The 13,522-nt window shown below is 43.7% G+C and overlaps 2 protein-coding genes across 2 annotated transcripts; one reads left to right on the forward strand and one right to left on the reverse strand.

The window, feature by feature from the left end:
* Positions 1-1,000: 1,000 nt before the first annotated feature.
* Positions 1,001-6,456, reverse strand: LOC308149593 (peptidyl-prolyl cis-trans isomerase FKBP10-like). The gene is made up of 10 exons (XM_080522458.1): positions 6,188-6,456; positions 5,365-5,510; positions 4,908-5,097; positions 4,663-4,808; positions 4,303-4,492; positions 4,039-4,184; positions 3,592-3,778; positions 1,798-1,940; positions 1,526-1,689; positions 1,001-1,313 (listed from the first exon to the last, which is right to left on the reverse strand). Exons 1-10 carry the CDS (start codon positions 6,376-6,378, stop codon positions 1,131-1,133), a joined length of 1,686 nt encoding a protein of 561 aa, XP_080378584.1. The 5' UTR covers positions 6,379-6,456; the 3' UTR covers positions 1,001-1,130.
* Positions 6,457-7,418: 962 nt separating this feature from the next.
* p3h4 (prolyl 3-hydroxylase family member 4 (inactive)) lies at positions 7,419-12,077 on the forward strand (the record flags this gene model as incomplete). The annotated part of the gene is made up of 7 exons (XM_080523350.1): positions 7,419-7,889; positions 9,197-9,346; positions 9,637-9,808; positions 9,966-10,094; positions 10,293-10,438; positions 11,098-11,181; positions 11,928-12,077. 7 exons carry the CDS (start codon positions 7,419-7,421, stop codon positions 12,075-12,077), a joined length of 1,302 nt encoding a protein of 433 aa, XP_080379476.1.
* Between the last annotated feature and the right edge of the window lie 1,445 nt (positions 12,078-13,522).

A 13,522-nucleotide genomic window follows, 5' to 3' on the forward strand; every position in this document is an offset into this window, starting at 1 on the left:
TTTTGTTCACCCTGTTGAACTAATAAGAATTGAAACACAAGCCTGTTGACATGAAAGAGAATTAAGTCAGACAGTGGCCTATATTTCAGTATTGTGTCATGCATGATTTAGGACAGTATACTAGCTACATAGTGTACAGAATGTTGGTTTATGTGATTTCTCTACCTGTATGAGGATCAAATTATCCATAACATGTCTGAAATAAAATGTAGTTATTGGTCACTCATACTGTAAGTCTCACACAACACTCAGACGTGTTTAATAGAGAATAAGCTCTAGCTAGTGGTTCAACTTAGAGCCTTTTCGTTACTTGCCATTATCTTTTTTTTTTCTGTTAAGTGCCAGGCAGAGGGGGTTGTGCCATCAATCCAAACACAATGGAAGCAATGCGGAAACACAGAAAGATACAGTTTTTACAGTTTTTTTATTATAAAAACGGCTGTTGTTTATTCTGTGATAGTATACTCAATGCAAGGCACTTGATAAAAAAATCTTGTATTGCACAAAATAGCCACTCTGAAATATACAACCCAGTCTTTACATCATTGGGGGGAGGGGTTAAAGGCACAGCCATTTTTAACCCATCTGGAGTGCATCCTGGGACAATGGAATGGTTCAAATGGTAGACAAGGTAGTTCAAGAAAAGTGCTTCAGCAAAATATATCTATTTTATCTAGAAAAAATACTGCCTAAAGACGTCCATAAAAAGTACAAATAATCACTTGAGAGCATTTACAACAACGTGAAAACAGTTCTTTCTTTAAATAAGCACTGAACCATTTTTGGTTATCTCACATAGGCCTCTTTCACACCGGCAGTTCCGAACGCCGGTTCGCGTTCGCGTGCCGAAACCTCCGAACGTTGGCGCTGTCTGGCGAACGAGCCCGCGTTCATACCAGTGTATCGTTCGTGGCTCGTTCGCCAGACAGCGCCAACGTTCGGAGGTTTCGGCACGCGAACGCGAACCGGCGTTCGGAACTGCCGGTGTGTAAGCCCTAACATTCACATGCCCCATTCAAACTCCCGTAATTGAGAACCCCTCTGTGTTAATAACAGCACCAATGCTGTCTGTGTGTTGTGCCTCTCCCTATGCCTGTGCCCCTGTTCCCTGCCAAACGAGTGGTCCCCCCTCACAGCTCCTCATGTCTGGTTTTGTCCTCGTCCACCTTCAACTTCAGTTCCTCAGCCACAATCTTGCCATCCCTGTTGCGGTCCTGGTTGTTGAACATGTCCTTGATGATGCCCTCTGCATCCATACCAGGCCGCAGCCGCCCTTTACCCTCTGCCACCTGGATCGTTATGAACTCTGAGAACTAGAGAGAATGAAGGAGTGGAGTGAGAATTCAGTTCAAGAGTAATGAAATCTGAGGAGGTATCTTTCAGTTAGAACTACTGTAGGGCAGCAAATGGAGTCAAGTGCTTTATTTGGCTATTGGCTGAATGAATGAATGGATGGGTGAACCCTTATTTTTCGATAGTACACTTGACTTGATAATACTAGTCAGTGTGGTCAGTGTTAGCTTACCTCCGTCAGAGGCACCTCTCCATCCTTGTTCAGATCCATGGAAGGAAACAGGGGGTCGGGGCTGTCTCCCAGCCACACAAACATGTAGCCGTCAGGCACACCCTTCTGCAGGTCCAGCAGCTCCAGCTCAAAGTACAGCACTGCACTACTGGGCACACCTTGGGCTACAGAGCCACAGAGGAGAAGAGGGAGAGAATGAGAGAGACTAAGGAAAAACAGATACAGATGCAGGATTTCACATTACAATGACTTTAGTGGGCTGGTTCACCTACCTCCATTTTCACCGTGTCCCAGGTGGGGTGGGACGATCACCTGCCTCTTGTCCCCCACACACATGCCCCTTAGGCCCTCGTCCAAACCCTCAATCACCTTATTGGCCCCCAGGGTGGTCATGGGAGGTTTTTCATAATGGTCCCTGCAGGTATAGACAAGAATAGTCATCCTATACACTTCACAGTTTTAACAGTAATTTCACAACATAAGTAGGATATAACCATATATATTCTTACCTAGTCCTACATGGTCTGAGAGTCATAAAAGTGTTCATATTAAGTGTTGCTTTTTCAGGCCTATTTACAAAATACACCAATCACTTCATTAGGTACACCTTTTCAACTGCTAGTTAGAGCAAATATCTAATCAGCCAATCACAACTAAATGCATTTAGGCATGTAGAAATGGTCAAGACGATCTGGTGAAGTTCAAACCAAGCATCAGAATCGGGAAGAAAGGTGATTTAAGTAACTTTGAACGTGGCATTGTTGTTGGAGCCAGACAGGTTGGTTTGAGTATTTCAGAAAGTGCTGATCTACGGGGATTTTCCTGCACAACCATCTCTAGGGTTTAGCAGAGGTCAGAGGGGAATGGCCAGATTCAGATTCAGATAACGTTTATTGCCATTATGCTTGACACATATAGGAATTTGCCAGACTGGTTCAAGCTGATGAAACCACACCAGGTGCCACTCCTGTCAGCTAAGAACAGAAAACTGAGGCTACAATTTGCACGGGCCCACTGAAATTGGACCATAAAAGATCGGAAAAACATTGCTTGGTCTGATGAGTCTCAATTTCTGCTGTGACATTCAGATGGTAGGGTAAGAATTTGGTGTAAACAACATGAAAGCATGGATCCATCCTGCATTGTATCAGCGGTTCAGGCTGGTGGTGGTGGTGGTGTAATGGTGAGTGGGATATTTTCTTGGCACACTTTGGGTCCCTTAGTACCGATTGAGCATCATTTAAACACCACAGCCTACCTGAGTATTGTTGCTGACCATGTCCATCCCTTTATGACCACAGTGTACCCATCTTTTAATGGCTACTCCCAGCAGGATAATGCGCCATGTCGCACCATGTTCTAACCTGATGGCGGCAACGCGTGGCTTAACAGTGTACCAGATAGCATTGCTATGCTAACAGGAAGGAGCCTCTTCAGGGCAGACAGAACAACAGTAAAACAAGAGGTACTGGTCTGTGCATTTTTGTCAACAAAACTTGTTGTACAGACACTGCCATCATTGACAGTCATTGCTCTACCAATCTGGAATACATGATGATCAAGTGTAGACCATTTTGCATGCCCAGAGAGTTCTCTCTGTTGTTATCACTATTTGCACTTCTGGTTAGATGCTCAACTGCATTTTGTTGTCTCGTACTTGTACTCTGCAATGACAATGAAGTTGAATCTAAATCTAATCTAATGTCACAAAGCTCACATCATCTCAAACTGGTTTCTTGAACGTGACAATGAGTTCACTGTACTCAAATAGAGCACCTTTGGGATGTGGTGGAACGGGAGATTCGCATCATGGATGTGCGGCCGACAAATCTGCAGCAACTGCGTGATGCTATAATGTCTCTGAGGAATGTTTCCAGCACCTTGAATATGCTACGAAGAATTAAGGCGGTTCTAAGGCAAAAGGGGGTCCAACCAGGTACTAGCAAGGTGTACCTAATGAAGTGGCCGGTGAGTGTAAATCAGTCAGACAAGGCGCCAGCAGTGATTATTACATGACTAGACCAGGAGCTTGCAGTGTATAGGTGCGAAGGACAGGGGGCACTCACGAGGAGTAGAGAAGGGTGCCGTCCATCAGGGAGCAGTTATAACGGTACTGAATCAAGTCATCAACTTCGCTGGTGAAATTGCATTCCTCGGCCTTGGTAACCTTGATCTCAACTGCATCCTTTGGGTTGTGGAAGTCGATGACGTGGATGTCAAAGACCAGCACAGCCGAGCCAGGAATGATATCTCCTATTGTGGAGAAGGTAAACAGAGATTAGGCTGTTTAAAAGAAGAGCATGGACAAGAACATCTTTTTTGCAAGTTATATTCTTCTCAAAAGGTATTATTTTTTACATCAGAAAACTGTGCTCGTCTTGAGCATCAGACTAGTCTGAACCCCTTGCTACTCTCACCCACCCCTGAGCCTTCGTGAGAGTGTGAGTCGAGAGTGAGACGCTGTTCAGACCCGCAGGGTTAAATCTTGAACTCAAACAAGCCCAATGACTCACCTGTTCCCTTCTCTCCATATGCCATGTGTGGGGGGAGGATGACTCTCCTCTTCTCCCCAGTACACAATCCTTGGAGGGCCTTGTCCATTCCTGTGATTACATAGCCCATGCCAATGTAGGTGTTGTAGGTGCTGTTACGCTCATAGCTGCAGGGAAGAGAGGGACATGACATGACATATTATAAATGTCCAAAATATTACTTTACATAAGAACATCACCACTTATGGAATTTATTATGTAGAGATATACATGTCTGTTGTTTACCTAGAATCAAAGGCAGAGCCGTCCTGGAAGGTGCCATTGTAGTGGTAGCGGATGTAGTCGCCCACCACAGTCTTGCGGGTGCAGTCCTCAGGCAGTTCCTTGACCTCAACAGTCAGGTCATCGTTAGTGTTGAACAGGTCCACCATCAGGACCTCAAACACTAGGGTAGCTTGGGATGGAATCTGAGTGCCTGAAAGAGGAGGGAGTGGGTTTACATCTGTGTGCCCATCTATGAGGTTATCGACATTGCATATAATCTTTTACTTTATGCTATGGTAGGTTAATGACAATAATAAACCATTATAAAATGGAAACGTATTCTTCGAGTGCTTTTTTATTGGTATTAGAAATAGTGGTTACCGTAGCCCTGCTCCGCATAGGCCAGGAAGGGTGGGATGATGACAGTCCTCCTCTCACCCACACACATGCCCAGTAGACCATCGTCCATGCCCTTGATGAGCATGCCCTGTCCCACATAGGTGTCATAGGTCGAGTTCCTGGCATAGCTGAATGAGACACGAACAAAATTGTTAAATAAATAAAATAAAATAAAAACTTCTATAGCCCACCATTGTACGGCATAGTGTTTTGGAAAAGTAGCTCACCTGGAGTCGAAGGGTGTGCCGTTCAGCAGCGTGCCGTTGTAGTGATAGCGGACGAAGTCAGTGGCCACGACTGTACGCTTGCAGCTCTCAGGCTTGCTCAGGGTGCGTATCTGAACCTTGTCTTCCTCATTCCAGATGTCAAGAAGGATCACGTCGAACACCAGCACTGTGTCAGGGGGGATGACACCACCTTCGAGAGACAGAGAAAGAGGGGTTGGGGTGATGGGTTGGGGTGTGTGATTTGCAGGTGCTGACTAATCTCTGTGTTTGAAATACCACTGTGTTATGTCAGTTGAATCAGATAATCTAACAATTTTTGATGGTCTGCTCAACTAAGGGGAAATTTAAAGATCTATCAAATTAATTAATGAACCAGCACAAACAGGCTCAAGAGACATTCACTGTCTTATGGTATTTTTTTCTCCAATAATAACTGATTGTAGAATGTGACTAGTACCTGCTCCTAGGCTTCCGTAGGCAAGATGTGGTGGGACAGTCACCTTCCTGCGCTCGTTGACACACATGCCTTGGACTCCCCTGTCCATGCCTGTAATGAGTCTGCCAAGTCCCACCTGTCCAATGAAAGGAGTACCACGCTCATGGCTGCAGGGGGAAGGGAAGTAGAGAATTAAACAACATTCCTCAAGAGATTACCTTTTTACTATGACTATAGGCTATTATCACTTTAAAGCAAATATGAGTCTAAAGTAAGCCATCCCTATCTGATCAATCCTATCTGAATTGGTGGTATGTGATATCGACTGATTAAACCAGATTATTTTTTTTAAATCATAAAATGTTGGATCTTTGGCTGAGTGATTTAGCTCACATGTTGTTACTGATGTCGTAGTAGTAGCCCAACAACTATCCGTTACCTTTTAAATGGGCTATAGTAATAATTGCATTAAACCGTCCATAACGCCACATAGCAGAATTTTCGTTCGAAATTAAAGGATGTGCCCTTTAATATTTAAGGGTGTGCGTCACTGTAGCCTACGCACGCGCGCGAAACATTAACAATGTATGTATCTCTGTAGCACAGTGACTATTATGATCTTGGATACACAATGAGATGTAAGGGGGTTGCAAAGTTCCGTGAGCCACCGACACGTATGCAAAAGTTGCATAGGCCTATTTCAAACGCAGTGTGCGGTGATCTAAAATGTCCTACCAACGATTTGCTTACATTACAATACAAAATTAGTTTATGCGGCCCTCTCATACAAAATGATATGCACAGAATTTGCTTTAGATGCTTTTCGTTTGCAAACATATCTTACCTTGAATCAAAGTTCTTTCCATCCGTGAAGGTACCGTTATAATGATAACGAACGAAATCTCCAGTTTGCACTTCTCTGGGACAAACTCTTGGAATGTCATACCGATCAATAACGACGTCCTCTAACGGGCCAGGGTTACAGCTCACCAAGGCCGTGACACAAAGCAACACTAAGGAACATATCAACTCCATTATTAAACTTAACAGTCCGTTTGTGTGGCGTTAGGAATGTTGTTGAAACATGAGAAACTGCTGCGAAAACCTGCGGGACTCCCTCCTTGGCTGCAGTGAATTGATGCAAGGAGAGAAGTGGGGACGTAGCTTGTGCTTTTCAGAAGGCGGAGGCGTGGCCCCTGCACCCCCCTCCCTTTCTTTTGGAATTCTGTAAACGTGTAAAGTCGCCCTCAGCCATTGTGTTTGGATTCGGAGCGAAAACTAAAATAACTGGATAAAGCATAGCCTAGCGTTTTAAACTCAGGCTACTCATTCCATATTTGCAACGCCTTGAATTATAATATTTCTAGTGCCTATATTTGTCAGCACAGCGGGAGTGGTTGATCATCTGAACTGAACTGAATGGGACTGCTCGATGAGTGGGCTATTACTATTAGGCCTTATAATGTGGGGCGCACATCTGGAAGTGAGAAAGAAAAGGGCTAATTCTGCATGAGTTTTGTCTCAGGGTCCTAAACTCCAACATAGACCAAACATACTCTTATATTAAAGATTGTGTTTTTCGTTTTCTGTTGCTTTAATTAGGTGTATAACCGAAAGAATAGTAAATTCCAATGGACCCTCTGCAATGTGCATCTCATAAACATTTCATGTCTCAACATGTCTTTTTCCCTTGGAATGTTTATTGATTCAAAACGTTTGTATAACAACCCAAATAAGTTAAAAACGTTATGCAACAGCGTGAGTCAATTGTGTGGTTAAATGTTGCTTTCTGTAAGTAACCTATAAAAGATATTGCCTCGATTATATTTAGGGCATTATGACCCAGGGAATAGCCTCCATCTCCAAATCCCTGCCGTTCGACGCACTTCCTGCAGAACTCCTGAAGGAGCCAGGTCTGTCTGTCCCCTCCTCTCCTCTCCGCCAGGGTCCAAACGCTCCGTCCGTGCAGACAGACAGACAGACAGACATGACCATTCACTGAAGAGAACCCTGGAGAATCCACCCAAATAGTCTTCGGTTGCAGGACCAGAGAGAGAAGACAACAGTGAAGTATTATGGCCCCGAAAAAAGTTCACGGGAGCTGCTGGCTTTCCCTATGTCTGAGTATAGTTTTGATCGCCCCAGTTCTGGTCGAAGCCCAGTATGAAAAATATAGCTTTATGAGTTTCCCTCAAAATGATATTATGCCACTTGAATCCGCGTACGGACACGCTCTGGACCAGTACTCCGCGCAGAACTGGAAGGACAGCATCAAATACCTGGAATTGAGTTTGCGCATTCACCGGCTGCTAAAAGACAGCGAGGCGTTTTGCAGCCTAAACTGCAGTACTGTCAGCCGGGACAACGATACTCTGTTCGCCGACAGCAGCCTCCGCCTCATGAGGCATTTCTTACTCCGAGCGTCTTGTCTAAAACAGTGCAAGGCAAACTTCCCAGTGTTTACAGTAGCTTATCCAAAGAGAGACACTCTGGAAGGATTCGAGAAGAGGGTACCCTACCGGTACATCCAATATGCATACTACCAGGTGAGATCAAAAGGGTTGAGGTAAGTCAATATTGGGTTTGGGATGGGCTTCTTAGGTGAATACACAGGCTACCTAACGGGACAGGCCTATTATTAACACATGTCATAAGCTTGCCACCAAGCCTGCATGCCACCAATCATTGTCAGCCTGGGCCAAACTATGATCACTTATTTTTTTTGATGTGGTACTGTTCATTATTACTCGTCAACTAATAACAATTTAGTGTGAGGTCATGATTAGACATTCATCTACTTTGACAGAAAACCGTCAGAGGCTTTCACGTGTTTTAATAACAGAGAGGATTAATATGGCCTACCTATTGACATTGGAATCTCAGTGACATTTGAAACAATTTTGCTTAGTCCTGTTGGACTGCTTAAATGTCGGCAATGGTTCCTCCTCTTGTTCAGAATGAAGTGGACCGCAGTAGCTCGTTTCCATGTGCAAGACTAGACACAACGTGAGCACGTCCTGGTGAAATATTTATTCAACAACTGATGAAAGTTTTCCACTACTTTCTTCAACCCCCCCGCTTGAAAATGCTGCAAACTCAGCAGTTGAACAGATGCCACGTCTCTCAACCTGCGCACCATTAAACACTTAAATACACTGACCGAAGAATGGCCCTATAGTTGTTGCTTTTATCAAACACTAGCATATCATATGGATTTTTTTTTTTTTTTAAACCAAACGTTCATCTGGCAAAAATGAAAATGATGTAAGCATACATACGTGCATTATTGCCGATGCGTAAAACGTTTGCGTATTTATTTGTCTCGGTGTGTGACTATGATGAGGCTCTCTTCAGGTCATTCCGTTCTTTCCTCAGAGAGCATCTCGGCCAGTCACCTCTGGATGCTACTGGCCGTCGTCTGTCCTCTAGCATAGCGAGACATTCCAATTGATCTGCCAAGCGCATCCATCAAACCGGTGATTTTATGGCTCTGTTAAGTGCATCTTTCATAATAATATAACACTTAAGAACACATTGAATAACACTTGAGAAATCCGAACAAGGCCACAGTATTATTCTATGACAAAAGACAGGCTATGTTACAGAGCTTGTTATTGTTGTTCAATGATTGCGTCAGTAACTGAAGCACATCTGTTTGGTGATTTGATAAGTTAGAGATCGTGCTCATCTGAAGGTCATCCTGGCGAGACGCTTTTGTGAGTCAATTGAGTTACTGTAGAGAGCCAGAGATGGCTCATGAGATCCAAACCATAGGCCTATCAGACCAAGGCCCTATCCTATACTATAAGACCCATGACAATAATTGTAATGGTCTCTATTCTGTCTGTCTCAGCTGGACAATGTACAGAAGGCAGTGTCAGCAGCCCACACTTTCCTCCAGAAGAACCCACAAGACCCCCAAATATCTAAGAACATGGAATACTACAAAACCCTGTTTGACTTGGAGGAGTACCTCATCGACCAAGAGGAGCGGCCCTACGAGGTCAGTATGAGGTCAGCTCACAACTAGCCATAATACAGATGAACGGTCACCGTTGTACACAAGTACACCTGAAAACTGTTATTGACTGTTGCGGATTGCATTGTCAATTTTAAACGTGTTGAAATGACTGTTAAATATAAACATGTCTATTAAAATGTTTGGGTTGTTCTTCAGCTGTGTGTTACATCTTCCCTCTTAGTGCTACCTGTTTTCCAAGACGTCTACGTCCAAGGCTCCCTCCAGTCTCAGCTTTAGTGTTCTAACATTGTACTATTCATGCTGTTCTCCAGGGGGTGTTTCTGAAGGCAGTGAAGCTGTATAACTCTGGAGACTTTAGCAGCAGTGCACGGAACATGGAGCAGGCCGCCGCTGAATACTTATCAATGTATGACTCCTGTTTAGGAGGCTGCGAGGGGTCATATGAGATCACAGAGTTCAAAGACTTCTATCCTACCCTTGCAGGTGAGTGTCTCTATTGATCATCCTTATTTAGAGTTCTGAGACCTACAGTAGTAGGATAATCAGCCTTTGCTGTATGTAATGTCTGTCTGTGTCTGTGACTGTGTCTGTCTCTCTATCTCTCTCTCTCTCTCTCTATCCCTCTCTCCCTCTCTCTCAGATCTCTACATAGAGGTGTTAAAGTGTAAGGTGAAATGTGAGAGAACCCTGATGCCGAACGTTGGGGGTTTCTTTGTGGAGAAGTTTGTGGCCACCATATACCACTACCTCCAGTTTGCCTACTATAAATGTAAGTGCCCGTGATTTGCCTTCATAGCTCATCTTCAATAACGCTCCAAAATGAACTATGGGGAAAAAAAGATTAAATTAATTTCAAGTTCGTAATAACATTGTTATGACTTAGTAATAACTCAGTGATAACACTGTGGGGTTCCATGACTTTCATAGCTGTTATGCTGTAGCTGAATGAGCCGTCCTCCCTCTGCAGTGAACGATGTGAGGAGGGCAGCTCCATGTGCAGCCAGCTACATGCTGTTTGACGCCAATGACCAGGTGATGCAGCAGAACATGGTTTACTACCGCTTCTACCGTGAGCAGTGGGGTCTGGAGGAGAACCACTTCCTGCCTCGCCCGGTGAGTGCACATGCCCCTTTACGGTCGGTAACCCCATACCCAGCATACTTATGTACCCCCAACAAGTCATGTCTGATTAGTGTTAGGAACCATTTAGGATTATACATACCTCTACCCTTAATGCTACCCTTAATCTTGAGCTTAATCCCCCCCAAAATACTTTTTTCAAATTGGTGCGTAACAACTGAGAACTGTTTAGGAAACAAAGTCACGCTCTTGTTTTCAGACTAAAATGTGCCCAGGCAACAAAACTTAAGCAGGAAAGCTTTAGTATAAGGTCGCCTTTGCGTGAACACCAACACTGTGGCAATTACATTCTCATTTATGCCTGTAAAAAGGTCTAGATCCTCTAATTGTGTTACTCATTCTGCCAATCTACTATAGACTTTGCAGCAACAACTGCATCATATTCAACTAAACCCACAAAGCACCCAGAGACACTGCCAGTTCTTAAAACTATCACCATTTCACATGAACTTAGTGGTGCGAATACCGTGCGATACATAGTTTCAGGCATGTTAACTGGAGGGCAAGACTGCAATAAAACTAGAGGAAACAACACAGATCTGTTGTTTAGGAGTGTGCCATAAACCATCTGGGCCTTGTTTTCTCACTTTGTTGTTGAGGCATGGCGATTACCTGTCACGTTTGTTTCCCAGGAGGCCCTGAGGTACTATAACCAAACAACAAAGCAGAAGGAGATGCTGGAGTTTGCACTGAATTATCTACAGACAGACGATGAGGTAAGGCTTGTCCTCAGAGGGGTGGAGTTGGAGGGAAGAGCAGAGGAAACATGGTTTTGTGATCAGCACAGACTCTGGACAGAATTATCTAGCGCAACACACAAAACAGCTTGGCTGGTTTCTGCTCTACTTAAAGGGCATGTTTTCCAGGCACAGATTAAGCCTAATCTTAGACTAAAATGCAACACTGTTGACAGTGTTATTTAGTCAACAACTAGGCTGAATCTCTGTCTTGGAAACTGCTCTCACGTTTTTTGTAAAAAATAATCTATGTCTACTGATTCAACCTCATGAAAAGTGGAATGGGAAGACTTGAATGGTTATGAGTAGGAGGAGGGTCAGTATCTAGAAGAGAGAGAAGGAGATGGAGTTGGAGAGGGAGAGGGAGGGGGGCTCTGTTTTCCACCAGATGAGTGTGGTATGTAGCTGCGAGGTGTCAGTCACTGAGGCCCTGCCAGATGCGTTTAACTAAGGTCAGCCCCTCCCTGCTAACCACATGGACTAGTCCTGAGAGGGGGAGGAGGACAGAGGGAGAGGTAGAGAGTGAGTGAGAGAGAGAAAATTACAGCATGCCCAAGTGAAAGATTTATTGGGGAAGAAAGAGAGAGAAGTATATAGTTAGTGACAGACAAGAGGCAAAGACAGTGAGCTTCTTTAAATGTACTCTTTTAGCCCCTCACTAAAAGTGTGTATCTTTGTAGAAGTCCTAGTTTCTCAGTGGAACTGAGTTGTGTGTTCCTTGGCAGGATGTGGTGAGCCCAGAGGAGTTCTCGGTCGGCCCCTCAGCCCCTCCTGATGCTGAGTTTGAGAAGATGGGTGACTATGAGGAGTCCATTGTCGCAGAATGGTGGCAGGAACCCAAAACCAAGGGGGACACGGGAGACCCTACTGCCTAACCCCGCCCCCCCCCTCCCTTCCCCCAACATCACCCCCCCCCAAAAAACAGAACACTACTTCATCCCCCTCTCTTCACAGGAAAACATAGCAAAGAATGAGGACAATGTACTGTAGAGACAGACAGAGCCTCCCCATCCAGGCCTGTCAAGGCACAGCACAAGACAACCAAAATATACAATTACATATTTACACATAAACACACACACACTGGAAAAATAGGAGAAACGTACATTGACACGAATTGCAAATGTGCAGTAGATCCACAACGTGGCCTCAGCAACATAGCTTAATGCACACAATACCTCTCACCCAGGACAAAAGGGAGGTCAGGGCTGTCCATGGTGGAATTACTGTAACATAATACTAGAATGGCTGTTTCATCTCTAAAATAAGGAAAGGTGTGTTATAATTGTTAATGTGACTATTATTGTGCCACTTACATGCATATGACATTTGAGATGCCGTTGTGCCTTAGCCCTGACAGAAGGTCAGTGATCTACAACTTTTTTACTTCAATTTCTTTGATGTTGTGTTGAATGGTGCCCCATTTGAGGTGTCTGTTTTGGGTTCAGCACGAGGAAAACAATCCACATATTTATTGTCAAGTAAACAACTGATGCAAATGTGGAATAAAGTGACATATTCTTTTAGTATAGCTTTGTTCTTGCCTCTTTCTTAAAAAATAATCAAAAATAAGAACTATTAGGTGTTCAGTAATATTATTAGAATCGTAATTATTATACCCATCTTGATATCCAGTATATCAGATATCAGATTATTTTGTCCAAAGATGTAGCAGCACTGGCATCACAGTAAAAGAAGTACACCTTTTCTAAACAGGAGTGATACCATTTTGTCAGAAAGCAATGACACATACACATTGTAGGGGACACAGGAGAAATGTTGATTTCACTTTTAGATTTTATTTTTATAACCCTTTTTTATTCATCTACAGGGCTAAGTTAATTAATTTAAATTATTTGTTCATTCAAAAAGATTGTGTTTTAAAAATACGGGGTAAGATGCTTCTCTTTTTCTCTACTTCCTGAATTCAAAATGAGAGCAAAATGACCATCATCTAACAGATTGTATTTGATACCAACTCTGTACATATTGTAAGAGCAATAGTGCATCTGCCATAGTGCAATACTCAACTGAATCATACTGATCTCATAATGCATCTGTTCCAGACTGGATTTCTCCCAAACCCCTACCTAATCTCATGTACAGTGTGAACCTCGGGATCAATACAAAGTCACTGGGCTAAAGCTACCCAGGGCTCAAGGGCTATCAACAAATGTACAATATTTAGATGACATTTTGATAGATAGCTGGAATGATAGAGAGATGGCCAGATGACTAGCAGTAGCTTACTAGTCACTGTGCCAGACAGACAGACAGACAGATAGATAGATTCGAGTAAAGAAGAGGTTTGCAGCTGTAT

Source organism: Nansenia antarctica, assembly GCF_963989245.1.
Source record: "Nansenia antarctica genome assembly, chromosome: 2".
Classification (NCBI taxonomy): Eukaryota; Metazoa; Chordata; class Actinopteri; order Argentiniformes; family Microstomatidae; genus Nansenia; species Nansenia antarctica.

What these genes read in the sequence shown, in the direction of transcription:
- LOC308149593 (XM_080522458.1), bottom strand. Translation starts at nt 6,378, where the DNA reads ATGGAGTTGATATGTTCCTTAGTGTTGCTTTGTGTCACGGCCTTGGTG. An exon ending in CTACGGAAGCCTAGGAGCAG is followed by an intron (nt 5,098 to 5,364) that starts GTACTAGTCACA and finishes TGTCTCTCGAAG; the next exon opens with GTGGTGTCATCCCCCCTGAC. An exon ending in GGCTCTGCCTTTGATTCTAG is followed by an intron (nt 4,185 to 4,302) that starts GTAAACAACAGA and finishes TCTTCCCTGCAG; the next exon opens with CTATGAGCGTAACAGCACCT.